The sequence below is a fragment of the Salmo trutta genome, chromosome 1, assembly GCF_901001165.1.
Source record: "Salmo trutta chromosome 1, fSalTru1.1, whole genome shotgun sequence".
Classification (NCBI taxonomy): Eukaryota; Metazoa; Chordata; class Actinopteri; order Salmoniformes; family Salmonidae; genus Salmo; species Salmo trutta.
The window spans coordinates 33435556-33462058 of NC_042957.1; the positions used below are offsets into that span (position 1 = coordinate 33435556).

A 26503-nucleotide genomic window follows, 5' to 3' on the forward strand; every position below is an offset into this window, starting at 1 on the left:
TAATCATCCCCCTCATTCCTAATTGGAATATCACTCCTCACCTCTCCACCTGATAGCTGATGTGTGGTGAGCATTCTGGCACAAAAATAGTCGCCATGCATCACTGAGGTGGGTGCTACACATTGATGGTGGATGAGGTGTGATTCCTCCTACTATGTAAAGTGCTTTGAGTACCTAAGTTGGTAGAAAAGCGCTATATAAATCCAATCAATTATTAGTTATTGTACACAAATAATAATGATCACATGTCTTTCTATTATGCCTAGGAATATTTGGGAACATATTTTGAAAAATGTAAATCACTTGGAGCTGAGTTCCTGGGTTTTTTACAGTCTTTTATGTCCAATAATGAAAATTAGACAAAGAAATATATATGTATGTATGGGGGGCCAAATAAAACCACCCACGGGCCAAACTCGGCCAGTTGGGGAACCCTTCCCTAAGCTAAGATATGGTTACAATTCTGCATTGCTGTAGCAAGGCTATATTACAAATCTCTCCAGAGCATTTTAGAGCTATATTTGTAAACGTATGTATTATGCATGTAGCTGTGACTTGATGTGCAGTCAGACAGAACCTTACAGCCTAGCTGTTGCCACTTCATTCGTATTGATGTAGGCAAATGTTTTTGTAGAGTTGCAGCTGCATAGTGTTAAAGTGCTAAAGTCTGGCCTCGATTGCAGTGATGAGACAAGACTGTAACTACCAATTGGATACCACGAAATTGGGGAGAAAAAGGGGCTGACAAAACAACAAAAAAGTGCTAAGGTCTGGGGACAAAAACACATTGTTAAAATTTGACTCAAGTTTTCTTGCTTGTCGAACATCTCATTCCAAAACCATGGACATTAATATGGATTTGGTCCCCCCCCTTGCTGCAATAACAGCCTCCACTCTTCTGGGAAGGCTTTTCACTAGATGTTGGAACATTTGCTGCGGGGACTTGCTTCCATTCAGCCACGAGCATTAGTGAAGTCGGGCACTGATGTTGGGCAATTAAGCCTGACTCACTGTCGGCGATCCAATTCATCCCAAAGGTGTTTGATGGAGTTGAGGTCAAGGCTCTGTGCAGGCCAGTCAAGTTCTTCCACACCGATCTCGGCAAACCATTTCTGTATGGATCTCGCTTTGTGCACAGGGGCATTGTCATGTGAAACAGGAAAGGGCCTTCCTCAAACTGTTGCCACAAAGTTGGAAGTACAGAATGGTCTAGAATGTCCTTATCTGCTATAGCATTAAGATTTCCTTTCACTGGAACTAAGAGGCCTAACCTGAACCATGCAAAAATAGCCCCAGACCATTATTCCTCCTCCACCAACCTTTACATTTGGCACTATGCATTGGGGGCAGGTAGCATTCTCCTGGCATCTGCCAAACCCAGATTCATCAGTCGGACTGCCAGATGGTGAAGCGTGATTCATCACTCCAAAGAACATGTTTCCACAACCTGTTTCCAAAGTCCAATAGCGGTGAGCTTTACACCTCTCCAGCCCACACTTGGCATTGTGCATGGTGATCTTAGGCGTGTGTGGCTGCTCAACCATGGAAACGCGTTCATGAAGCTCCCGACGAACAGTTCTTGTGCTGACGTTGCTTCCAGAGCCAGTTTGGATCTCGGTAGGGAGTGTTTCAACCGAGGACAGATGATTTTTACGAGCTTCAGCTCTCGTCAGTCCCGTTCTGTAAGCTTGTGTGGCCTACCATTTCGCAGCTGAGCCGTTGTTGCTCCTAGACATTTCCACTTCACAATAACAGCACAGTTGACCGAGGCAGCTCTAGCAGGGCAGAAATTTGACGAACTGACTTGTTGGAAAGGTGGCATCCTATGACGGTGCCACGGAAAAGTCATTGAGCTCTTCAGTAAGGCCATTCTACTGCCAATATTTGTCTATGGAGATTGCATGGCTGTGTGCTCAATTTTATACACCCTTCAGCGACGGGTGTGGCTGAAAAGCCGAATCCACAAATTTGAAGGGGTGTCCACATACTTTTGTGTGTGTGTGTGTGTGTGTATGTATGTATATATGTATATATGTATGTATATATATATATGTATATATGTGTATATATATATATATATGTGTATATATATGTATGTATATATGTATATATGTATATGTATATATATATATGTATATATGTGTATATATATATATATATGTGTATATATATATATATATATATATATATATATATGTATATGTATGTATATATGTATATATATATATATATATATATATATGTGTATATATGTATATATATATATATATATATATATGTGTATATATGTATATATATATATATATATATATGTGTATATATATATATATATATATATATATGTATATATATATATATATATATATATATATGTGTATATATATATATATATATATATATATATATATATTTCCCTTTTTTTTGTTCAGTTTGGTGAACTATGTGCCCTCCAGCAGAATTGCAGAGCCTTTTATACTAGTGATCGGCTCTCATTTCTCTCCACTGACCACGGTACAGAGTTTTCAGACCGAATAATGCACCTTGCCGAGACTTGTTTTGCGTTTGTACCTTAATCCTGTTCATCCACCGTACCACATAACTGCCTTTATTGAAGAATGTTCAGAAGAACATATGTTGGTGGGGTGGACGTCCTTTAAGAGTGCGGTGCCCTGTTTTTCATTCTCTCTGGCAGCCTCTGCTGAATGGCCATTGTGAAGGAGAGCGCTGGTTTCAAAGACTGGGGAAGGCCTCCGCCTACGTGCAGCGCCAGATCAGGGACACAGGAGAAAGAGAAGGACACACTGTTCTCTGCTCTCTACTTTAATTCTCTTTGGACTGAATGAGACAGGCTTTCACTTAAGTGAACCGAAAATTGCAAAAAAGTTTGCCTCACTGAGCTCCTCTTTCAATAAGCTTATTTAATTAAGGTAATGCCTGAATAGCTCAGCACACGTGTTGATGGGGGCTTGGCATTGGAGTGTGTGAGCTGGATAACATAGATCAATTGTCGTTTTAGTTCCAACAAAGTTCAAGCTTCTACAAGTTTTTTTTTTTTTGTTATTCCTTTGTTGAAGATGTGAATAATATTTGCTGATCTGTTTGTGTGTAATGATGAGCAACCAGACGGCACACTTGACACAATTCTGAATTTGCGCATTCAGTTACTGATTAGCATGCACCCTTTAAAACACTGACTTTTAAAACTACTAAACCCTGCGTCTCGATGAGAAATTGAAAAACTGTATGGTTCAGAGGGACGAGACAAAGGGAATTGCAAATAAATCTGTCTGCACAGCCGATTGGCAAACCTTTTGTAAATTGAGAAATCGTGACTAAACAGAAATAAGGAGAAACTGTACTATGAATGAATTAATTATATAATGGGTGATAGTAAAATGCTTTTGAGTACCTTAAATTACATTTTGGGCAAAAAGGCAATTCATATATATCCTTCATTGAATCAAATGGTTCATTTATCACAAAACCCTCTGATATTGACAACTACTTGAATGACTTTCTCTTTAGCAAGATTAGCAAACTTACGTATTACATGCCAACAACAAGCTCTGAACATTCATAACCATGCAACTGACCAAATAATGATAGACTAGCATAGTAATTTGGAATTCTGTGAAGTGAGTGTGGAAGAGGTGAAAAAATGAGTGTCCATCAATAATGACAAAGCCCCTGGTACTGACAACTTGGATGGAAAATGACTAAGGATGGTAGAGAACTATATTGCCACTCCTATTTGCCACCTATTCAATCTAGCCTACAGGAAAGTGTGTGCGATCAGGCCTGGAGGGAAGGAAAAGTCATTCCGCTGCCCAAGAATAGAAAAGCACCCTTTACTGATTCATACAGCTGACCGATCAGCCTGCTACCGACCCCAAATTAATATTTTGTATTAAAAAATAGCAGACTTTTTTTTTTTTGAAATAGCAGACTTTCAGCATGCTTATATGGAATGGTGTCTATATACGCTGATGGCTTAACGTTATACAGTGCATTCGGAAAGTACTCAGACCCCTTGACTTTTTCCACATTTTGTTACATTACAGCATTATTCTAAAATGGATTAAATCGTTTTTTCCCTCATCAATCTTCACACAATACCCCATAATGACTAAGCGAAAACAGTTTTTTTTTAAATGAATAAAAATAAACGTATTACAATTACATAAGTATTCAGACCCTTTACTCAGTACTTTGATGAAGCATCTCTGGCAGCGATTACAGCCTTGAGTCTTCTTGGGTATGACGCTACAAGCTTGGTACACCTGTATTTGGGAGTTTCTCCCATTCTCTGCAGATCCTCTCAAGCTCTATCGGGTTGGATGGGGAGTGTCGCTGCACAGCTATTTTCAGGTCTCTCCGGAGTTGTTCGATTGGATTCAAGTCCGGAATCTGGCTGGGCCACTTGACATTCAGAGACTTATCCCGAAGCCAATCCTACGTTGTCTTGGCTGTGTGCTTAGGGTTGTTGTCTTGTTGGAAGGTGAACCTTCGCCCCCAGTCTGAAGTCCTGAGCTCTCTGGAGCAGGTTTTCATCAAGGATCTCGCTGTACTTTGCTCCTTTCATCTTTCCCTTGATCCTGACTTGTCTCTCAGTCGCTGCTGCTGAAAAACATCCCCACAGCATGATTCTGCCACCACCATGCTTCACCGTAGTGGATATCATAAGGTGAATGCACCAATTTGTAAGTCGCTCTGGATAAGAGCGTCTGCTAAATGATGTAAATGTAGTGATGGTGCCAGGTTTCCTCCAGACGTGACGCTTGGCATTCAGGCCGAAGAGTTCAATCTTGGTTACATCAGACCAGAGATTGTTGTTTCTCATGGCCTGAGAGTCTTTAGGTGCCTTTTGGCAAACTCCAAGTGGGCTGTCGTGTGCCTTTTACTGAGGAGTAGCTTCCGTCTGGCCACTCTACCATAAAGGCCTGAAGCCAGGCTTCCCAACATTCTTCTACCAAGATTTTATTTTCTTTCGTCTCTGTTTCATAATTTTCCTTCAATTATAAAAAGGCTGAATGTATCTCACAGTAGAAAGCATCCGAGCAAGCGAAACAGCACCCCTCTGTCTCTCTACAAGTTGGCAATAATTTGATTAGAAAGAATATGACATTGTTGCCGCCCATAGCATTGAATACAAGGGAAGCCAGAGAACATTTGGCCTCCATTGATGGTAAAAGTATAACAAATGTGCTAATCTGAGCGAGCTCAACTGTGAATGGTCTTGGTGCACAAAAAAAGTGTTGGAGTTTCATGTCAGTCCTATTAAATCGCATTGAGAGCATACGTCATTGACAAACAACTTGAATTGTTGCATCTTGTTGTGGTGATGTCCTCCTGTGTCTGGCTAGCTAGATATACGATTGGCACTTTCCAAAATTAGCCATGGATGGAGATAGGGATTTGGACTTGTGGTTTTACTTAATTCTCCATACTGGCGAGTGGGGATTTTAGCATGTACATCTTGGTGGGGCAAAAACAAAAGAAATGTGGGATGTATGTCAGCAAAGACACTACACAACACAACTCTAAACAATACATTAATTGCACGATACCACTGCTACTCCTGTCTATCAGCGGAGCCTTGTCTGGCAGTGAAACAGTTAATTCAGCCTCATTTACTGCCTTTTAAAAAAACATAGCTGATATGGCTGACTTGCTTCAACAAATGTGGTTTCTACTGACAATTGAGATGTACAAAGTATGGCACTTTTGAAATGTACAGCGACAGAATTCAGAACATGGGACGTTCTTACAGTGTTCTTGTACACCAAGTCAGAATCGTAGGATAAATAAAGGGGGCATATAAGCAGACAATAAAAGCTCTTACAATATTCAATGATTACATTTCTCAAAAACAGGTTATAGGCTACATGTGCACCACGAAGTCAGAACAGTTGGCGAAATTCAGAGGTGAAAATAGACCAACTTATTAGGGTGAGGCACAAACAGCTTACTACACAACATACTTACTGTAGTATTACTTTCTTAGCTACAGTGTACATATCTCCCTGACATATTACATCATTTATGCAGGAGCGTACATGACATTTTTGGACTCACCTTGTTGTGCTGTGCTCACTTCAACGCGAAGGTGGCACAGCGGTCCTTCGTGGGCAAATTTTCTCATCAAACTTTGTCATCAAAGTCTGGTGTTCTCTGGATTTATGGCGCTTCCAAGACAACTGGGAACTCTGCCCCACCTGCCCTGAATGACGGGTCACCACTGATACTGGCCAATGATTTATTACTGCGATTCTGATCCAACCATTAATTAATTCATACATTGTTGTGCCCCTGGCCTGAGAGGATGAAGTTCAATATGTAGCTAGATGTAGTAGGCTAATGTTAACTAGCTAACGTTGCCCAGTAATGGAAGTTAGGCTAGCGAGGAAACGTTTTAGCTAGGTAGCCTAGGACAACAAAAAATAAGTGTGTACTGTATGACAGAGTGGTAGACCGTTTCATCAACATGAAAGAGAGGATGGCATTGGCGTTTCCCAACAAGTAGGGTGAGTCAACATGTTTTTCTACTTGCATACGCACACAGAAATCAGAACCATGGTAAGCCACATCATATTTAGCTTACGTTGATTGGACTAAATCGTTTTTGGTGTCTTAGTTGTCACCGTATTAGCATAAGCACAGGTAATTTGATGTTGGTATTTGATATTTTATTAGGATCCCCATTAGCTGTTGCAAAAGCAGCAGCTACTCTTTCTGGGGTCCACACAAAACATGAAACATGATTTAATACAGAACATTAATAGACAACAGCTCAAGGACAGAACTACATACCTTTTTTTTTTTAAAGGCACACGTAGCCTACATATTAATGCAAACACACAATATCTATTTCAAATAGGAATGTTGAAGTTGAAACAGTGCTGGAATAGTGGAGGCAGCTCCTGTTTTCTTTGCGACTTGCGGTAAATCTGGTTCTAAATCAATAGTTGTTTAGTGGTCCGGAAATGTCAAAACATTAACTTGACCATGCTGTAGGTCTTGTAATTGTCTTATAAACGCAGTATGCTTTGTGGCCTTCACCGAACAGAGGTTGCTATCCAGTTTTGTGGTAAAACAAAGGTGTGGTTGAATTTACTCTACCCCGCTGTGTCCTCTTATTGTCTCGGCCTTTAGGCCCGTATATATATCACGGTCGCAAGGCACATGAATTAACAGTTTATAGAGCAAATAATGCAATTATCACAACACATAGGTTGTAATATGCATTTTATCCATGCACCTCTACTGTAATGAGCTAGTCCTAAATATATACAAAACTAAAAACAGCGCTTAACCCTAAAATAAATATTGTATTGAATAATGTGGCAGTTGAGCAAGTTGAGGAGAGTGAACTGCTTGGTGTTACCCTAGATTGTAAACTGAAATGGTCAAAACATATTGATGCAATGGTTACTAAGATTGGGAGAGGTCTATCCTTGATGAAGCACTGTTCTGCTTCTTGACATCACAATCAACTGAACAAGTTCTACAGGCCCAAGTTTTATCACGCCTGGTCTACTGCCCAGTTATATGGTGAAGTGCTGCAAAGTAGGACATAAGCAAATTGCAGTTGGCCCAAAACAGAGCATCACGGCTGGCCCTTAAATGTACCCTGAGGGCTAATATCAAAAGATTGAGGAAAGATTGACTGCATCACTACTTGTCTTTGCGAGAGGTATTGACGTGTTGAAAGCACCAAAATGTCTGTTCAAACAGCTATTACACAGTTCAGACACCCATACATACCCCAAAGGACATGTCACCAGGGGTCTCTTCACAGTCCAGAAGTCCAGAACAGAGGGCTAGGAAACACACAGTACTATATAGAGCCAGGACTAGGTCTGTGGCGGTCATGAAATTTTGTCAGCCGGTTATTGACGTGCAAAAGTCTGCCGGTCTCACGGTAATTAACTGTTAATTAACATAAACACGTTTAGCATCTCCAAGACTCTGCATACAAACTGCATACAAGCTGCTGATGTGCGCCTTTGGAACATCTACATTCAAGTATAATGAATACATTTTATATACACCATCAAAATAAATCTTTTTTTTTGTTTTTGTCAGGTCTAAAGAAACAATATGATAGGAAGAAAATGTATTTCAGAAGAACAGAATATGAGTTGACCTACTGTATGTAGCCGACAAGATTTTCTTGTAAGTCCCATGGCATTATTTTCTATTATATGATTTTATAGTAAGAAGAATATAATTGAATTTAGCTGAATAAAATAGAAAGGATATTTTTTCCAATTCCGGTGCGCATATGAATGGCTATGTTGACCGCGAAAGTTATCATTTGAAACAGGTCCTATACGCTAGATTTAGAGGTATTTGTCAACTTGAATTGTGAATGATACAAACCATAGAATGTCTTAGAAATGAAAACATATATGGACTGCGACTATAGGCTATTGACGATTTCGGAAAGTAGCAAAGAAAGCTCGCGCTTTGTCCCTTGCCTCAGGCTGCAGAGCTGTTCTCTCAAGTTTTCACCCATCAGACTATACTTCATTTAATCTTGTCTTTGCAAAATTTCCAAAAACCTGATTCAGATTGAGGATATTTTTTTTATTTAACAATTTTAGAATAAGGCTGTAATGTAACAAAATGTGGAAAAAGTCAAGGGGTCTGAATACTTTCCAAATGCAATGTATGGGTGGTCCCGGGAATCGAACCCAGTACCCTGACGTTATTAGCACCATTCTCTACCAACTGAGCGACATTATTATTATTATTATTATTATTATTATGTATTGTTTTATTTATGATGTAGGCTATAGTAAATACTCTACTCTAGTTTTATACTGAGGAACTCGCTGTTGGCTGGGCTTCCCACTTGTGCCATCAAACCCCTACAATTTATCCAGAACGCTGCAGCCTGCCTGATGTTCAACCTTCCCAAGTTCTCCCATGTCACCCCTACCTCCTCACCGCCTTAATACTCGCACTTGATTTTTTTCCCTTACTAGCTTTGATCTTGCTGATAGCTACTTTATTAAGGAAACATTTATTTATTATGGCGAAATGGGATTTGTTTTGGTTTCTGTCTATAGATTCCTATACTTCTCCTTTAAATTCTTGTTGAAATCCTTGCGCCATCCTTTCCCAATTCTCTACTGTATATTCTTCCAGGAAATGCTTTCCTTTCCATGTTCTCTCTGGAATAGTGGGTGGAAATGGAGATGGTGGCACTCTGGTGCCCATGTGATGCCTTCTTTGAGGAAATCCGTGGAGGCATAGTTCTGTTACCGGGCAACCTGACACTTACACCATTGACACACCTGTTCCTGCCCCGTCATACTGTACTCTTTACACTAGTTGCATATGAGTTAGATTAAATAAATCCCATGTACTGTATGTATATAAATCTATGTCATGCTAATTTCTATGACAACATGTAGCCTATCATCAGAACAGGTTATGAGAGTATATGGCTCCACGTTGTAGACCTCGTTGTAAGACCTAAACGCAACGTTGAATTTGTACTTCCATTTGCAGCTTTTAATTGGTTTCTCCAGAAATTAATTTCTGATCAATTATGAATTCATGTAGGCTACTCCCGCCCTTTCAATATCTATCTATAAATTGCTCTTGACAAGCTTTCTCTTTGTAACTACAATATGAGCATCCTATTTTAGACCTGACATGGAAGCTTAATTATTATCCATTATGACTACCTTACTACTCATTTTTAAGACAGGATTTTTACCCTAAATTGGAAGTGGAACAAAGTCAATGTTCAAGGTTTTGAGTCATTCCCTGAACAATGTCATTTTCAGCTCTCCAAATCGATTATGAATGGAGCTTACCTTCAGACATATTGGCTGCCTTTTGAAAAATGTGGTGATTTTCTGAAGGGAGCCGTGTAAAGTACTTGGATTTTCAGTCAATTTCTCTTAAGAGTGTGAAGGTACATACTGTACCTCATGTGTTATTCTGCCTTTTAATAATTTGTTCATGGATTGAGAAATCATTGAGATGAGATTGTACTAGATTAATCCCCAAGGTGACATTAGGTTGAAAAGAGCTTGCTAAAGTTTGAGCGTGCCCCAGCACAAAGTGTACAAAATATTATTCCTAATATTGAGTTGCACCCCCTTTTTCCCACAGCCTGATCATTACACAGGTGCACCTTGTGCTGGGGACAATAAAAGTCCACTGCAGTTTTGTCACACAATGCCACAGTGCTACTGAGGAGTATTTCTGCCCAGTCATGTGAAATCCATTGATAAGGGCCTAATGAATATTTTTGTTCAGTAATAAAAACCAATCCAAAACAGAACACAGACAACAAATAAAAGCTAAATACAGGTGATGATCTGAGTGCATGGAATGAATGATCTGACACTGACGAGTAGCTTCCTCCTTTGTGCATGTGTAGGGCGGGGGGTGTACTATTAAATCTGACTGTCTACTGTTGTTTGTTTTCCTGCTGTGTTCCTATGTGTATTATGCATGAAATGTGTGAGCTGTAGTAAGCTTTTCCTTTTGTATGACAATGAATGTCAATCTAATCTAATATCGGTCTCTCTCTTTGTGTCTCTGCAGAAATACAAAGCTGGGCGATGTGATGACATCCTCAAGTGGAAGCCGCCCAGCCTCAACTCTGTAGACTTCCGCCTCAAGATCACCAAAGTCGGAGGAGAAGGGTGAGTCACTGTTGCTAGGGAAACGCTCTGACTGCGTGATGATTCCACTGCAAGAACAAACCCCCGTATCTTTGACACATGCGTGTAGTTGGAGACATTAAACCCAACCACATACTATAGTAGTAGTGAGCGAGTGTCAGCTAATCGCTTTCAACTGTGTTTTGTAACTTTTAGACATTTGTTTTGTTTTCGTGTGTATCATTCTTATATAAGATGTTTTTTTCTGTGTGAGCTATACCTTGAAATCGCCCATAACTACTGATATTATGTTATGCCACAGGCCCTTATTGAATTCAACTGCAATATCTGTCCAAGACACATTGGTATTTTGTTGCCACTATACCGATAATGAAGAAGGAATTAGAAGTCAGCAGGCATTGTCATTGCCTGAACTGCAGACTTTCATTCCTTTCATTCTACATATGAAAGTCCACAAATGAATCGGATGTTTTCCTACTGATAGGCAATTTCCATCTAGCTCTCTTTTACTTTCTCCACCTGTATTAGGTTAGAACGCCATATTTATCATCAACAGATTCTCATCTCATCTTGCCAGCCTGCTCATGAAATGGTGGGAGTGTTTTTCAGAAAATACCTTCGATTAAATTGATCCATTATTCTCAGTTCCTCTGTACCTACTACCTACCCAGTCACAGCTGTGCTGTACTGTACTTTACTGGGCTGTAAAGTGTTTCCTATAGGTTCCACAGCTAATACATCAAACATGCTAAATAAGTCATGTTGGGAGTATATATGAGAAAATGCCTGCTTGCTACCTCATTCCCTCAGCACCTTCCCAGGTGCTGCTATGCTCTTCTGTGACGTGAGGTTTCTTAGTTGGCACTCTAAGACTTACTGCAGTGCGCACAGCCACTCATTCTTTTTTTTTTTTTTAAAGGAGACCAGAATTCCAACCACCTTTTAGTTATTTGTTTTTCACAGTATAGTAGGAAAATGAGAGAGGGAGATGGACACAGAGGGGGATAGGCCGGAAAGTGTCCGAGACCGAGCTCAAACCTTGTCGCGAGTGGGGCATACAGTCAGTTTCTTTCTACATATTTGGACAGATGGATTTGTAATGTAATCTTCACTTCAACACTATTGACAGATAAAAGTAACCTAATTTAAGAAATTGCACTGAAAGATTATACTTTGCAATCATTTATTAATCAGAAATTAACAGAGAAGCAATTCCATTGTGCGGAAAAAATAAGTACACCCCTAGTTTCAATAGCTGGTGTTGCCCCGTTTGGCTGAAATAACTTAATGTAGCCATTTCTTGTCACTGTTGATCAGTCTCTTACATCAACTGGGAGGAATTCTTGCCTACTCTTCTTTACAGTAATGCTAGAACTGTGTCAGCTACTGCTAGAACCGTGAGGGCTTTCTTGCATGCCTGGCCTGCTTCGATTCCCCCCCACAGCATTTCGATAGGATTATTTTTTGAGCCATTCTCTTGTAGCTTGGCTTTTGTGTTTTGGATCATTGTCCTGTTGCAAGATCCATGTACGGTTCAGCTTCAGCTCTTTTGACAGATGGCCTCACATTCTCCTCAAGAATTCTCTGGTACAATATGGAATTCATGGTTGACTCAATGATGGCAAGTTGGCCAAGCCCTCAGGCAGCAAAGCAGCCCCAAACCATGATGTCACCGCCTCCATGCTTTACGGTTGGTGTGAGGTTCTTCTGTTCAAAGGCAGTTTTTCGTTTTTGCCAAACAAGGCGTCTGGCATTGCGGCCAAACAACTCGACCTTTGACTCATCTGTCAAGAGAACATTGTTCCAGTAGTTTTGGTCTTTACCCAGGTGTTGTCTGGCAAACGTTAGTCGTGTCTTGATATAATGTTTTGAAAGCAGAGGCTTATTCCTTCCTGCCCTCCCAGGTAGGCCACGTTTGTGCAGTCTCTTTCTGACAGTTGACTCATTCACGCCGACATTGACTGTGGCAAGAGAGGCCTGTAGATCCCTTGATGTTACTTCTATGAGCATCTTTCGGTGAGCTTTTGGGCTAAATTTGGTGGAACGGTCTGTCCTCGGTAGATTGCCAGTGGTCTGGAATTTCCTACCATTTGTAGATGATCCGTCGAACAGTGGAGAATTATGTTCTATTAATTGCTTGGAAATGGATTTGTAACCCCTCTTAGACTCATGGGCATCAATAATCTGGGATAGTATTTTTGATGTTGGCGTGATGTGTAACCACACACCCATTTGGTAAAGACCAAACCAAGTTTCTAATATTTTTGGAAGGCTGGACTCTCTAATGATTTTATTATCATTTGCACCTGTTTTGGTGCACCTGACTTAAAATTTTTGCGATTTTATGTGATGGTAAATGTAGGGGTGTACTAACTTTTTCCGCAAAAGGAAATTGCATTTTAGTTTATTTAAATTACATAACATTATCTAATTTAACTTTTTTGTGTGATTTTTTTTATTTATTTTTTATTTGTATTTTTTTTAACTTTTTTCTAATCGGATTACATTTATCAATAAAAAATATACAATAATTAAAGAGAACTTTCTGGGGTGTGTACTTACTTTTTCACAGGAGCTAAGATCGTTACAACGAACTCTGGCACACCAATGATTTTATTTCAGCTCATGAAATATGGGACTAAACACATGTTGCGTTTATATTTTTGTTCAGTGTAGTTCTGATAGTGCTGTTAGCTGGCAGAGTAGCGCTCCTCTGCTTCTCCTCAGAGCCCACTAGTGGTGCAGGTCATTAAGTATGTCTTTGTTTCAGTTAGAGAAGACAGAGAAGAAACAAGTGCTTGTTTATCTGCCCACTCCATCCCTCAGCATGTCTCTCTCTCTATGTGCTACAGAGAAGAAGCCGCTCGCAGTCTCATGACTTTCATCACCTCAACTGAAAAACAGGAGGAGAAGCCGAGAGAAAAGGATGTATAGGTGGAGGGAGGAAAGGAGGATGGAGAGAGAGAGCAGGGAGAAGATGGAGCGTGAGAGAGAGAAGACAGTTAGCGAAAGAGACAGCAAGTAATTTAAGGAGTTTTACCATGGGCATGGAAGAAGTAGTGCTTTGGTTTCTGACATGGCAACTTGATTTATGGATTAATCGAGTTCAGTTTCTCTCTGAAGAGGCTACCTCTAATTGGGCCAATAAACCATTTTCTGCATGCGTCATTGTAAATTCAACCAATCGGGGTGAGACCTGACTGCACTACAGCCCCTGTTAAAGCGATATGTGGATATGAATCACGGCAGCCCAGGTGGACTGGACAGGGCCACTCCACAGGGTGCCAGGCAGACGTATTTGATACTGCATCACATTACAGTGGATTACCTGCAGAATGCTCACAGCTGCATATCAGAAGTCGCAATTAATACATGTAGGGAGAGAATGCAAACCAGAGTAACATTCCATTAAAAACACTGTGTGAATATGAATTACCAAAGCTGAGGCGGAGTGGACATCCTCCACGGGGGCCAGCCATGTCTGGGCCTGTTCTGACTCTGCCTGGCCTCTGTCATATGGGATACTGGTGTTGTCACACCAACTGACAGGTCTGGGCGGAGTTACAGCCACACACTTGCAATAGAACTCTCCAGCTTGTAGTCCTAAAAACTGGAAATGAGTTACCTCTGGTTCGTTCAGCCATTCCTAGGGGAATATTCATGGGGAAAGAATTGGGTTTTTGGATAAATGCCAAAAATAAGGTCTGGGTTAGTTAATGGGCTTAGGCTAGAGGGTCTGTAGTGACGCCTCTAGCGCTGAGAGGCAGTGTCTTAGACCGCTGCGCCGCTCGGGAGCCCAATTAGCTAACATTAGCTAATGACGATTATCTCACAGAACAAAACATAGAAACTAAGCCTGTGTTTACCACAGACCTTATTTTCAGCATTTTTCCAAAAACCCTAAAAATCTCAACTTCCCCATAGGCTTTGGCCAATGAGCCATGGCGGGGTTAGTGCCTACAAAAAGACGCTGTTACTATTGCTCTCTATTAACAGGTCTGTTGTCCTTGGAAAAAGCTTAGCTCAAAACTTCCCACCTCAGTACAGCATATGCATACCAAATGTTCCACCTCGTAAAGCAAAAAGTGAGTAATCTGTGTCCACTTTTATCAGCTGCTAAACAGGACTCCAGGGAGATTAGGCTTGATGGCCCTGCAGGAAAGCAGCTTACAGCAGGCAGGCAGGGAATGAGGCTTTAGTTTACATACCCCTGGCCTCCTGGCCTCCCAGCCAGCTGCAGTGGCAAGAGACGGAGGCTGAGTCTTAAATAGCACCCTTTTCCCTGTCTAGTGCACTACTTTTAGCCAGAGCCCTATATGCCCTGGTCTAAAGTAGTGCACTAGATAGGGAAAAGGGTGCCATTTATCTAGTGCACTACTTTTAGCCAGAGCCCTATATGCCCTGGTCAAAAGTAGTCCACTATATAGGGAAATACGGTAGCATTTGGGATGCTGCCAGAGATCCATCTGGTTCCATCCTTCAGCATCTAGAAGGAGATCTGTCAGGGCAATACATGTTCCTTTGGACTGTATTGTCTCTGTGAAATGACTGTTGTGCATGTAGAACAAGTTATCTGGAATGCCCTTGTGGCCCACAGCCCTTGCTGGCAGTGGCCCACAGCCCCAGTCCATTTGAAGCTTGTTGGACGAAGGCCGTTTCAATACACTGGAGCTGTATCGTTGACTGTGGCTCTCTGTGATTTGGGGATTCAAACTAAGTCCTGTTCCCAAATGTGTTTGATTCAATTTGGGTAATGTACGCTATAAATGCACGTTATCACCTTTACTCAGTGGATTTTAGGTCATTTGTACCTCAATTGAGCAATCATCCAACGCAGCGTGAAATGCTAAGTAACACATATAGCCCAGAGTAACCTATTCAGATTGCAGTGGAACGTCAACTTAGTGTGTCACGTAAAGATCCAGAAATTGAAATGACAGAGGCCACGGGCAGACTGTCATTTCACAGTATCAGCCTTAATGACTGTGATACATTCGGTTATTTTCGGAGAACCATGTCAATAGAATTGTACATTTTGTCATGGTTTACTTTTTTGTCAGTGACGAGGGCTTGGTAAATACACAGCCATACAGTTTAGGAGAGCAAAGTAGGCTATTTTAGGAAAGTTGGTCGTCGGACAGAGGTTGGGTGTGAAGTGAAAGGTTATGTTGTGAACTCTCAGGGTTGCTCTCCAGTTGTTTCCATCAGTTCATTGAAGGCCGGCGGGTTCAATGGTGGTGTTGGCGGCTGCTTCCTGCCTGCCCTCTCTTCACCACCGTCATTACAAAGGAAAAGGGAGTGGAGAGGCAGTCCCCTCCCCTTCCCCTTAATGCGCGTTCTGCTCACCCAAATCCATGTATACCCAATAAGTGGTCTCCAACAGGATGACCCAACATGGTGGGTGAGATTAAATCCACCCACTGTGGTTTGAACATCAGTTCCGCTAGCCCCCTCTTTTCCGCCGGTGCGTCTCGCTGGTTAAGTGATGCTGTAGGGAGAACCAGGAGCAGGAAGCCGGTGACAGTATCGTCAGAGACCGTGTTTAGGTCTGGTGGGGGGAGGGTTCGGGTGCGTATTAACAGCAGACGATGGCTGCCCATGGTTATCCCAAAATAACCATGGGCAGCCAAGCTGGTGGGGGGGGGGGGTGATGAGTGTGTCATTAAGGCCAGCTGTGAGGCATGCTCCCTGGGATGAGACCGAAAAGCACATGGCTACAGGAACAGGGGGGCCAGTGAACCACTTGTTTGGGGCCTCACACACACAAACCCCTGCTAAAGCCACATTACGGTGGATTAACTGCTGAGCACTCAGAAATCACAATTAAAATAGCTGACGTAGAGACAGACGGATGACGTATGGAGAGGATGTAAAACCGTTATAACATTCCAGGCAGAAGGTGCTCAGTTTGATGCCTGTGGGTTTTGGGAATAGCTGTAATTGCCCCCCAGATGTGGCATCGTCACCGTCGTGTGTTTGCACTCAGTACCCTTCATGCTGAACCTCCAGATGCGCTGAGAGAAAGGCTACATTCCAAACATCTTTCCTTCCTCCCAAGGTCTATACTTGTTCCCTTCACTGATTTGAAAGGAAATGACTGGTATAAGAATGAGTGCACACTTCAGGACAAAGCCGATATTATTGTGACGCACCCAGAGATGGGAGGTGTGATGGTGGATGTTGGCAGCATATCATTCTGTTACTAGCTGGTAATCAGCGGTGTGCAGTAGTAGGCTTACTCTGTTGTCGGAGAGCCATTGTTCCCTCTCTCTCTCTCTCTCTCTCTCTCTCTCTCTCTCTCTCTCTCTCTCTCTCTCTCTCTCTCTCTCTCTCTCTCTAACGAGCAGAGCGGAGGGTGCTGTGTTGCGCTTGATGCTCAGGGTGACCTCGGGGAGTCTTGGGGTGTTAATGAAGATGTTTTGTCTTTGCAGGTTGCTCCCCCAGACTGTCGGATTGCTCTACGTCGGCAGCCGTGACATGCCCTTTGCACAGATGAAGGTGAGATAAGAAGCTGGATGTGTTGCTAAATTCAACCCAACACCCACACAGAACGCTGTAAGCCCAGGCCATGAAAAAATATCTGCCTAACAACACCAAGTGAGCCTGCACCATCTATGACCGATCTGTTTAAGTCAGACACCACCGGCGTTTATGGTGAAAGCAACAGGTAGCAGTGAAACGAGAGGAGCCTTTAATGGTGTGGGAGTATGTAAATGTATACATCACCTGCCCAGATAGTGATCAATTTCCCAGGGGAGGGACAGTGTAATGCATCTCAGTCTCATTGTATACTACTTAGTGTGGGTTAATGACGGTGCTTAATTTTAACCAGATCCTGCCTTAACAGGATCCGGCACCTCTCAGTTTTGGACTGTTTCGTACCGGTAGCGCTCCTGGCATGAAAAATAATTTTCACTCTGTGCAATGTAAAACTTCCAATAAAAACGATAAGTGTAAATTCGAGTTGCATCTTCTCTAATTCTCCTGCCCCCTAAAAAAACGTTAATGTGAAAACATGCCTCATATTCTAAAAATTGATTTGTGTTGGGCCACCCTGGGTTAATGGTTTGCGCAACATTGTAGCCCAGAGACAGACCAACGCATGGCCGTTAATGTGGTATGAGAGAGAAGCACGCCTAAATCTCTCACAACTAGATTCACTGAAATGAAATAATTCAGAATTCTACACCAGGAGCAGACTTATAATTTAGCCACAGAGGATCAATAGCTTATTTTTTTAAATGGTGTGTAGCCCAATCACATGCATGGCCTACAGTCAGGAACGTGCGCAACTCTGTCGGTGAACAGCATGCAGCCAAAACAGTCCTTAAGCAAATATTTCAAATACACAGGTTGGAAAGAAAATGGCTCCTGCTGAAAAGAGAATACTAATCTGTCTGTAGTCTACCAAAAATGTGTTATCTTCCAAATAGGCCTATTGCGCGAACAGCACTGTTTTACAAAGTAAAATAAGAGAGCTTTTGGCACGAACGCATCTGCCGTCACAGGTGAGTGAGCTGCGCGTCATTGGGTGAGTCAGTGAAATTGGAAAGCTGTTTTAGGACTATCATTTTCTCCTCACATCGTGCAATATGTCTGTCTTCACACACCTAGGTCTAGGCAATTATTGGTGGATTCAAGACATGGTTGTTTTTATTGATCTCAGATATTCTTAGTTTGTCAGTAGCCTGGCATTTTGATCATTTGTGCAGCGTTAAAAAAAGATTCAGTCATGTAAAATGATGTAGAATTGCATGAAATGCGTTTATAAAAGGCCACATTTTTCCCGGACCCAAGGCTACAAAAAATGTTCCCCCATGTTTGAAACTTTTGCAAGCACCTTTACTCTACTGCTCTATGCCACTACACAAAAGTGATGATAATGCATGCAATGCTTTATTAAAAAGGGGATTTTTCTTTTTTAATGAGTTCTGGTACCTCAGCTCAGAGCCCCCCAGGTCCCCCCACCCCCCTCTCTCCCTCACTATTTTATACGGCACCTCCCGATTTACAAATGAAGCACTAGTTAATGGGACACATTTGATGTATGCCTATTTGCCTCTAGATTGTATCGGTAATTTCAGACTCAATTCTTTAGTAATTTTAGGAAAAATAATTGACGTAAAAGATCTTGATTTGATATGCTTTAATTGTTAGTTCTATTTTTGTTCCATACAGAACCAACTTCTTATGACTTGCCAGTTTGTCGTCTTTTAAGGCCCTGGATATTTTCCAAGTAGATAATTGACTGCTTTAATGCAGACAGAAATCAATATACCCTTCAATCTCTCTCCAAAACGAAACAAATTTGCATCTGTTAATATACTGCTCAAAAAAATAAAGGGAACACTTAAACAACACATCCTAGATCTGAATGAAAGAAATAATCTTATTAAATACTTTTTTCTTTACATAGTTGAATGTGCTGACAACAAAATCACACAAAAATAATCAATGGAAATCCAATTTATCAACCCATGGAGGTCTAGATTTGGAGTCGCACTCAAAATTAAAGTGGAAAACCACACTACAGGCTGATCCAACTTTGATGTAATGTCCTTAAAACAAGTCAAAATGAGGCTCAGTAGTGTGTGTGGCCTCCACGTGCCTGTATGACCTCCCTACAACGCCTGGGCATGCTCCTGATGAGGTGGCGGATGGTCTCCTGAGGGATCTCCTCCCAGACCTGGACTAAAGCATCCGCCAACTCCTGGACAGTCTGTGGTGCAACGTGGTGTTGGTGGATGGAGCGAGACATGATGTCCCAGATCTGCTCAATTGGATTCAGGTCTGGGGAACGGGCGGGCCAGTCCATAGCATCAATGCCTTCCTCTTGCAGGAACTGCTGACACACTCCAGCCACATGAGGTCTAGCATTGTCTTGCATTAGGAGGAACCCAGGGCCAACCGCACCAGCATATGGTCTCACAAGGGGTCTGAGGATCTCATCTCGGTACCTAATGGCAGTCAGGCTACCTCTGGCGAGCACATGGAGGGCTGTGCGGCCCCCCAAAGAAATGCCACCCCACACCATGACTGACCCACCGCCAAACCGGTCATGCTGGAGGATGTTGCAGGCAGCAGAACGTTCTCCACGGCGTCTCCAGACTCTGTCACGTCTGTCACGTGCTCAGTGTGAACCTGCTTTCATCTGTGAAGAGCACAGGATGCCAGTGGCGAATTTGCCAATCTTGGTGTTCTCTGGCAAATTCCAAACGTCCTGCACGGTGTTGGGCTGTAAGCACAACCCACACCTGTGGATGTCGGGCCCTCATACCACCCTCATGGAATCTGTTTCTCACCGTTTGAGCGACACATGCACATTTGTGGCCTGCTGGAGGTCATTTTGCAGGGCTCTGGCAGTGCTTCTCCTGCTCCTCCTTGCACAAAGGCGGATGTAGCGGTCCTGCTGCTGGGTTGTTGCCCTCCTACGGCCTCCTCTACATCTCCTGATGTACTGGCCTGTCTCCTGGTAGCGCCTCCATGCTCTGGACACAACGCTGACAGACACAGCAAACCTTCTTGCCACAGCTCGCATTGATGTGCCATCCTGGATGAGCTGCACTACCTGAGCCACTTGTGTGGGTTGTAGACTCCGTCTCATGCTACCACTAGAGTGAAAACACCGCCGGCATTCAAAAGTGACCAAAACATCAGCCAGGAAGCATAGGAACTGAGAAGTGGTCTGTGGTCCCCACCTGCAGAACCACTCCTTTATTGGGGGTGTCTTGCTAATTGCCTATAATTTCCACCTGCTGTCTATTCCATTTGCACAACAGCATGTGAAATTTATTGTCAATCAGTGTTGCTTCCTAAGTGTACAGTTTGATTTCACAGAAGTGTGATTGACCTGGAGTTACATTGTGTTGTTTAAGTGTTCCCTTTATTTTTTTGAGCAGTGTAGTTTTGCGTGGAAACAACAGCATCTGTCTGTGGTGACTCTCAGTTTGTGTGTCGTTGTTTTGGGGGGGTGCTTTGTCTATAGCCTATCAGTCACACATTTCCTATGAACTCTCAACTTAGCTTTTTGCTTTAGTCCACCAATTAGTGTACTCGCGTGTCTTCCACTCATTTCACAGACGTGATCTGTCTTTGACGATCAGTATGACCCTCCAGCAGCCAGACATTGACCTCACTTAATGGCACAGTGCGAGACTGTTAACACTCTTCCCATTTAAAAGGTGGATGTGTAGAGGCGTTAATGCACTGCTGTTGTTCTTAACGGAGTCATGTTGTTTATGAGTCAATCGGTCACAGCTGTGACACTATAATGAAGCACAATATCGTTTTTTCCTCCCGTAGCGGAATTGCTGGTCCTTAACTTGCCATGATTGGAAGAGAGGTGCATGGAGGACGGATTGACGTAGTTATTATATTGTCCAGTTGAAAACACAGAATAATAGATTGGGGGTAATGAGTTAGTGAGTTTTCCTTTGCCGGAGTCTCCTGCTAGATGGCTGCAGGAGTGAGACCATAATGAAGTGGATTTGGACGGATTAAACACCAAGCAGCCTGCATTTCACACACAACTAGGATGGGATCCCAGCAAACAGGACAGACTCCACTCCCTGCCTGACAAACTTGCCTCGTGCATTGTTATTTGGCAGCTCGCCCCGCTTGGCTTTGTGTAACACATTTCTTCGCCCGTTCTGTCACTCCTCCTGAGTTTAGTCTCTCAGCTATTCTTAGGAAGGTCTGGGGAAAAATGTGTTTGGTTTGGAAATGGAACCTAATCGACAGATCACGACAGCTAAATGTGTGCGTGTTCTCATTTTAATAGCGGAGTACTGCGACTTGGCTCTGAGACACTAGTGATACGGCTAGTGTGAGAACGTGTACTCCCTGAGTCTTAAAATGTGTGATTTTGGGTTGATCCCACTTTTTTTTCAAGGTCATGCTATCTGTGGTGTGATGTCCACCTGAGCATGTCCCCTCCATCTCGTACAAACAAACACACTCTCAACACCCTTTTTCTCTCTCTATACACACACACACACACACCTACCTCCCTTCCCTGTTGAGTACCCAGATGCCCTTCTCTCCAAGAGCAATCGGGCTCTTACTTAGGGCTTGGTCTTGCCAGTCAAGGTGTTGTGCTCCTGGCAGGGCTGCCCACTCCCTGGCGTCTGCCGGCCCTTCATCTGCTCAGGGGCAGCCTGGCAGCGGGCCCACGCCAGTCATCTGAGCCCACGCCAGCTTGACCCTAGAAGTGTGATCTCTGCCCCACTCTCCGTAGCTTCTTAAACACCACCTCACCCATGTAGATGGATATTAAATCATTGAACATTCAATATCAGTGGAACTTAAGACCAAAGCGATGAGCGCTTCGTAATGAAGTTTGCCTCATCCTATATCACCTTTGACTTTGTGCATTAGTAGAAGGTGCCTGTTTGATTTGCTGTTAAGGGATCCAGCTACTAAATAGCACATATGGTAGTTTTTGAAAACGGAATCTAGGTAATCACGCTCATGACAAAAGGGCAACAGATGACACAAATTCCAGTCCTGATATGCACAGTGTTCAATTGTACATACGATGTACACACTGTCTAACTGTTAACTGCTGTATAATGTAAGTCCCAATATTGTGACCGGAGGACCAGAATTATATTAGTCAATAATATACTATAAATGTTGACCTTCTAAACCAACCACATTGACCTCTCCTCTCTCCTTCTATAGGCCTCCAAGGAGCTGAAGCAGTACGACAACAAGATCATCGAGTGCTCCTTTAACAACAACACCTGGGTGTTCATGAGACAGAGGGTAGACAAGAGCTTCCCCAACTCTTACGACACAGCCATGGGTGAGTGAGCAGGGTGTTCCCCAAAAATGTTTGCCATACAAAATCAATGCTATTTGGCTGCCAGCTGGTGCTTATTGGACACACTGGGTGAGAGCATGCCTGCCTGTCCTACCTGGCTGCCTACCTGGCTGCCTGACTGGCTGCCTGACTGGCTGCCTGACTGTGGCTGCCTGACTGGCTGCCTGACTGGCTGCCTGACTGTGGCTGCCTGACTGTGGCTGCCTGACTGTGGCTGCCTGACTGGCTGCCTGACTGGCTGCCTGACTGGCTAGCCCTGGAGCAATCTGTATTAATATCTGCAGCCTCTTTATCTCTGTCTACAATAAGACAATCACTGGGCCTAATAGATTAATGGCTTAGTTCATCTATATTTCACACACACACATCCTGTCTTACTTTAGTGCTTTAATGCCCATGTTTTTTCATTGTGTGTGTGTGTGTGTGTGTGTGTGTGTGTTCAATCCTTGTGAGGACCTGAAGTCCCCACGAGGATAGTAAAACAAGAAAAAATGTCCCACGTCCCCATGAGAACAAAGGTCATTTTAATCTTAGGGTTAAGGGTTACAGTTAGGGTAATGGTTTAGGGTTATGGAAAATATGATTTTGAATGGAAATCAATTTTAGGTCCCTACGAGGATAGAAGAACAAAGTGCGTGCGTGCGTGCCCAAGAGAAAAGAGAATACACTTGCATATAGGAGAGCAACTTATTCTCTTGGTGTATGATGTTCATTATTCTGTTTTTCTTTTATTGTAGCAATGTCCACTGATTGTATACCATACTCTTTCTTTTTGCCTTCTCGGTTTCCCAACTGTTTGTTGAATGCTTGAATTCTGCCAGCCTTCTAGCTGCAAATGTCAAGGGAGCCTAAACATAGAAAACAAACATATATTTTGAAGTTCCTGAAACTTCCTCAAAGGAATCTGAGTATTTTTGGAAGGTTACCGTGTATTAGAGTTGCTGTAATATCGGTTAACCCAGAACCGAAGTCCTGCGTACTTGGTCAGTTGCTCGATTTAATTCTGTGTCCATACGTGTTAAGAGAAGAGGTAGAACGAGGATCGGAACCAGAACGAAGAACTCCACCCTCTCTCTTTGCAAGTCTATGAACAAAATGCCCCCATCCCCCTCGTCCCCTTTCTGAAATTTGAAAGATCCTAAGACGTGCAAAATCGGGATTTGTCCAAATAACCAATGACGAAAAAACCCAAACGGAACTAATGTTGCTCCGTTTCTCAAGAATCCAGTTGTATCATGAAAGATCTATGGTACCATTTATGTTTATGTGGTCTGTCCACGAGAGATTAGAGTTGCTGCCGTACACTTGTGCCCTGAGGTAAGACATAAAAGGAAAAGGTTTAAAACTACCTGGACTTTTGGTATTTTTTTCTGTGTAGCTGCAGAAACGGCCTGATTTAGAGGTGGACCAAGCCCAGGAAGAGTCCATCATCATGTCTGAGCTAACTTCCTGTCTGTGTCTCTCTCTTCTCTTCCAGCTGTGTGTAACAGCATCCAGTATCCTGTCACGAAAGAAAACCTCTATGAGTTTCTGGACCGCTGTGCCCTGGGAGCCCAAGGACAGAACCGGAAACGCCCCTCTGACCCAGACACGGAGCTCATGCCCCCTCCCGCTCCAAAGAGACCCAACCGGGCTGCACCGTAGAGCACCACACAGCGAGAGTGGGCTGGGCCAGTGTAGAAATGTGTGTATGTGGCTTGCAGAGGAAGGTCCTTCATGGCTACAGCCCCCCTCGTCCCCCTCCCCCTCGTCCCGTCGTCGTCCCCCTCAGTGACACAGACATTTGGAAAGCCCCTCTTATCTCTGACCATTTGTTTGTCGGCCTCTAAAAGGCTTTCTTAATTAAAGACTTTAAAAAGATCTGATTGAATTGCTTAGAGATCCCCTTAGAATCCCCATGTAGCACCTCTTCTCCCTGTAATTGCTATGGTACTTAAAAAGGATTAAGAAAAACATAATGTTGAATTTTGATTTTATTTTTTTATTTCCATTTTCTTAAGGATCTCCCAACTAATCTATTGGTCAACAACAGACGAATTGGTATTATGACTACAACAGCACCTGACTATGCAGATCTTGTAAATGTTTTGTCTAGCTATTTGTATTTGGGAGGGCGGTAATCAGATGGGAAACAAACAATCATCTAATGCCTCCTCTCCAATGTTTCTCGATCTCCCAACAGTGACGTGAAGGAACTCACAAGCACATATTTCCATGTATTGTTTTAGTAGCAAGAGAGGGCTATTCCTCTGACATATTCTGACATTTAGTAGTTGACAACATTAGTAACCATGACAGGCATTATCCTCAGTGGGGGTGTAACAAACGCACCCTGCCTCCACGTTACGTTACCATGTCGTCAGACCCCAGAATAAACTCGGCAGCCGCTCGGGAAATGTGATGATAGAAGCACGCCGCTCCTCCTTTGTTTTTTTCCATTTGTATTTTTCTTCTCTAATGTGTGTAGGACAATATTTCAACACTTGACCCCGACCCCTGCTTTTGTAACAGCTACTCCCCTTAAGGACTGTCCTGGTTCATAACAGAATGTGACTGGTTTACTGCATTTGTTGTTTGGTTTGATCCATTAAAGCAATACATGTGAAAAGGGAATATAGTTCCAACAGAGCTTGTTCATACTCACTTATTTCCTGCTGATTACAGATTACTGATTCCATGTTGCTCGATCTTAAAATGAAATACCATTTGAGTAATATTCCTTTGTTTCTATCTCTTGTGTGTATTTTGCGTATTTCCGGTCTATTTGGTTGTATTTTTGTCTGCCTAGTGTGTGCGTGTGCATGTGCGTCTGTCTTTCTGAATGTTTCTGTCTATTTGTGCCCTTCTTGCAACAAGGGAACAGACAGAGGGGGTAGATGACTTGTACTGCCAAGGCACTTTCCCCTCTTGCAGCACATGAAAGCTGCTCGATCCTCATCAAACCACTCTACCTTTTTTTTCTTGTATTCGGCTGCCTCAGAGATGTAGTCATTCTGCTGGAGGCACACACACACACACACACACACACATAAATAATCATTAAGAGGCTTGCTGTGGAGGTGTTCGCCGTGGACTATAGACTGAGAAAGAAACAAATCAAGTTGTATTTGTCACAGGCTTCGTAAACAGCAGGTGTAGACTAACAGTGAAATGCTTACTTACAAACAAAGCAGAGTACAATGTTTTGTTTTTTATGAAATAGTGACGCAAGGAATAAATAAGCGAATGACGAGTAAAAATAACATGGCTATATACAATATAGGCAGTACCATGTCGATGTGCAAGGATACGAGGTAATTGCCGTAGCTATGTACATGTAGGTACAGAAGGGGTGAAGGGAATAGGCAACGGGATAGATAATAGGCAGTAGTAGCAGGGTATGTGGTGAGTGTGAAAATGTGTGTGTGTGGAGTCGGTATGCATGTGTGCGTGTGTTATTTGTGTGTACACTACCATTCAAAAGTTTGGGGTCACTTAGACATTTACTTGTTTTCCATGAAAACATACATGAAATGAGTTGCTAAATGAATAGGAAATATAGTCAAGATGTTGACAAGGTTATAAATCATGTTTTTTATTTTTAATTAGAAATAATTGTGTCCTTCAAACTTTGCTTTCATCAAAGAATCCTCCAGCAGCCTTGCAGACCATTGGCATTCTAGTTGTCAATTTGTTGAGGTAATCTGAAGAGATTTCACCCCATGCTTCCTGAAGCACCTCCCACAAGTTGAATTGGCTTGATGGGCACTTCTTACGTACCATGCGGTCGAGCTGCTCCCACAACAGCTCAATAGGGTTGAGATCCGGTGACTGCTGGCCACTCCATTATAGACAGAATACCAGCTGACTGCTTCTTCCCTAAATAGTTCTTGCATAGTTTGGAGCTGTGCTTTGGGTCATTGTCCTGTTGTAGGAGGAAATTGGCTCCAATTAAGCGCCGTCCACAGGGTATGGCATGGCGTTGAAAATGGAGTGATAGCCTTCCTTCTTCAAGATCCCTTTTACCCTGGACAAACCTCCCACTTTACCA

At 42.7% G+C, this 26503-nt stretch overlaps 1 protein-coding gene across 1 annotated transcript in view; it reads left to right on the forward strand.

The window, feature by feature from the left end:
* Positions 1–25099, forward strand: part of rngtt (RNA guanylyltransferase and 5'-phosphatase) — a 149594-nt gene extending 124495 nt beyond the window's left edge. Inside the window, exons 14-17 of the mRNA XM_029754085.1 lie at positions 10570–10670; positions 17081–17147; positions 22332–22455; positions 23951–25099. Of these exons, the coding sequence (XP_029609945.1) occupies positions 10570–10670; positions 17081–17147; positions 22332–22455; positions 23951–24117 (459 nt within the window). The 3' untranslated portion in view covers positions 24118–25099. The remainder of the gene's footprint in view (positions 1–10569; positions 10671–17080; positions 17148–22331; positions 22456–23950) is intronic.
* Positions 25100–26503: the final 1404 nt, after the last annotated feature.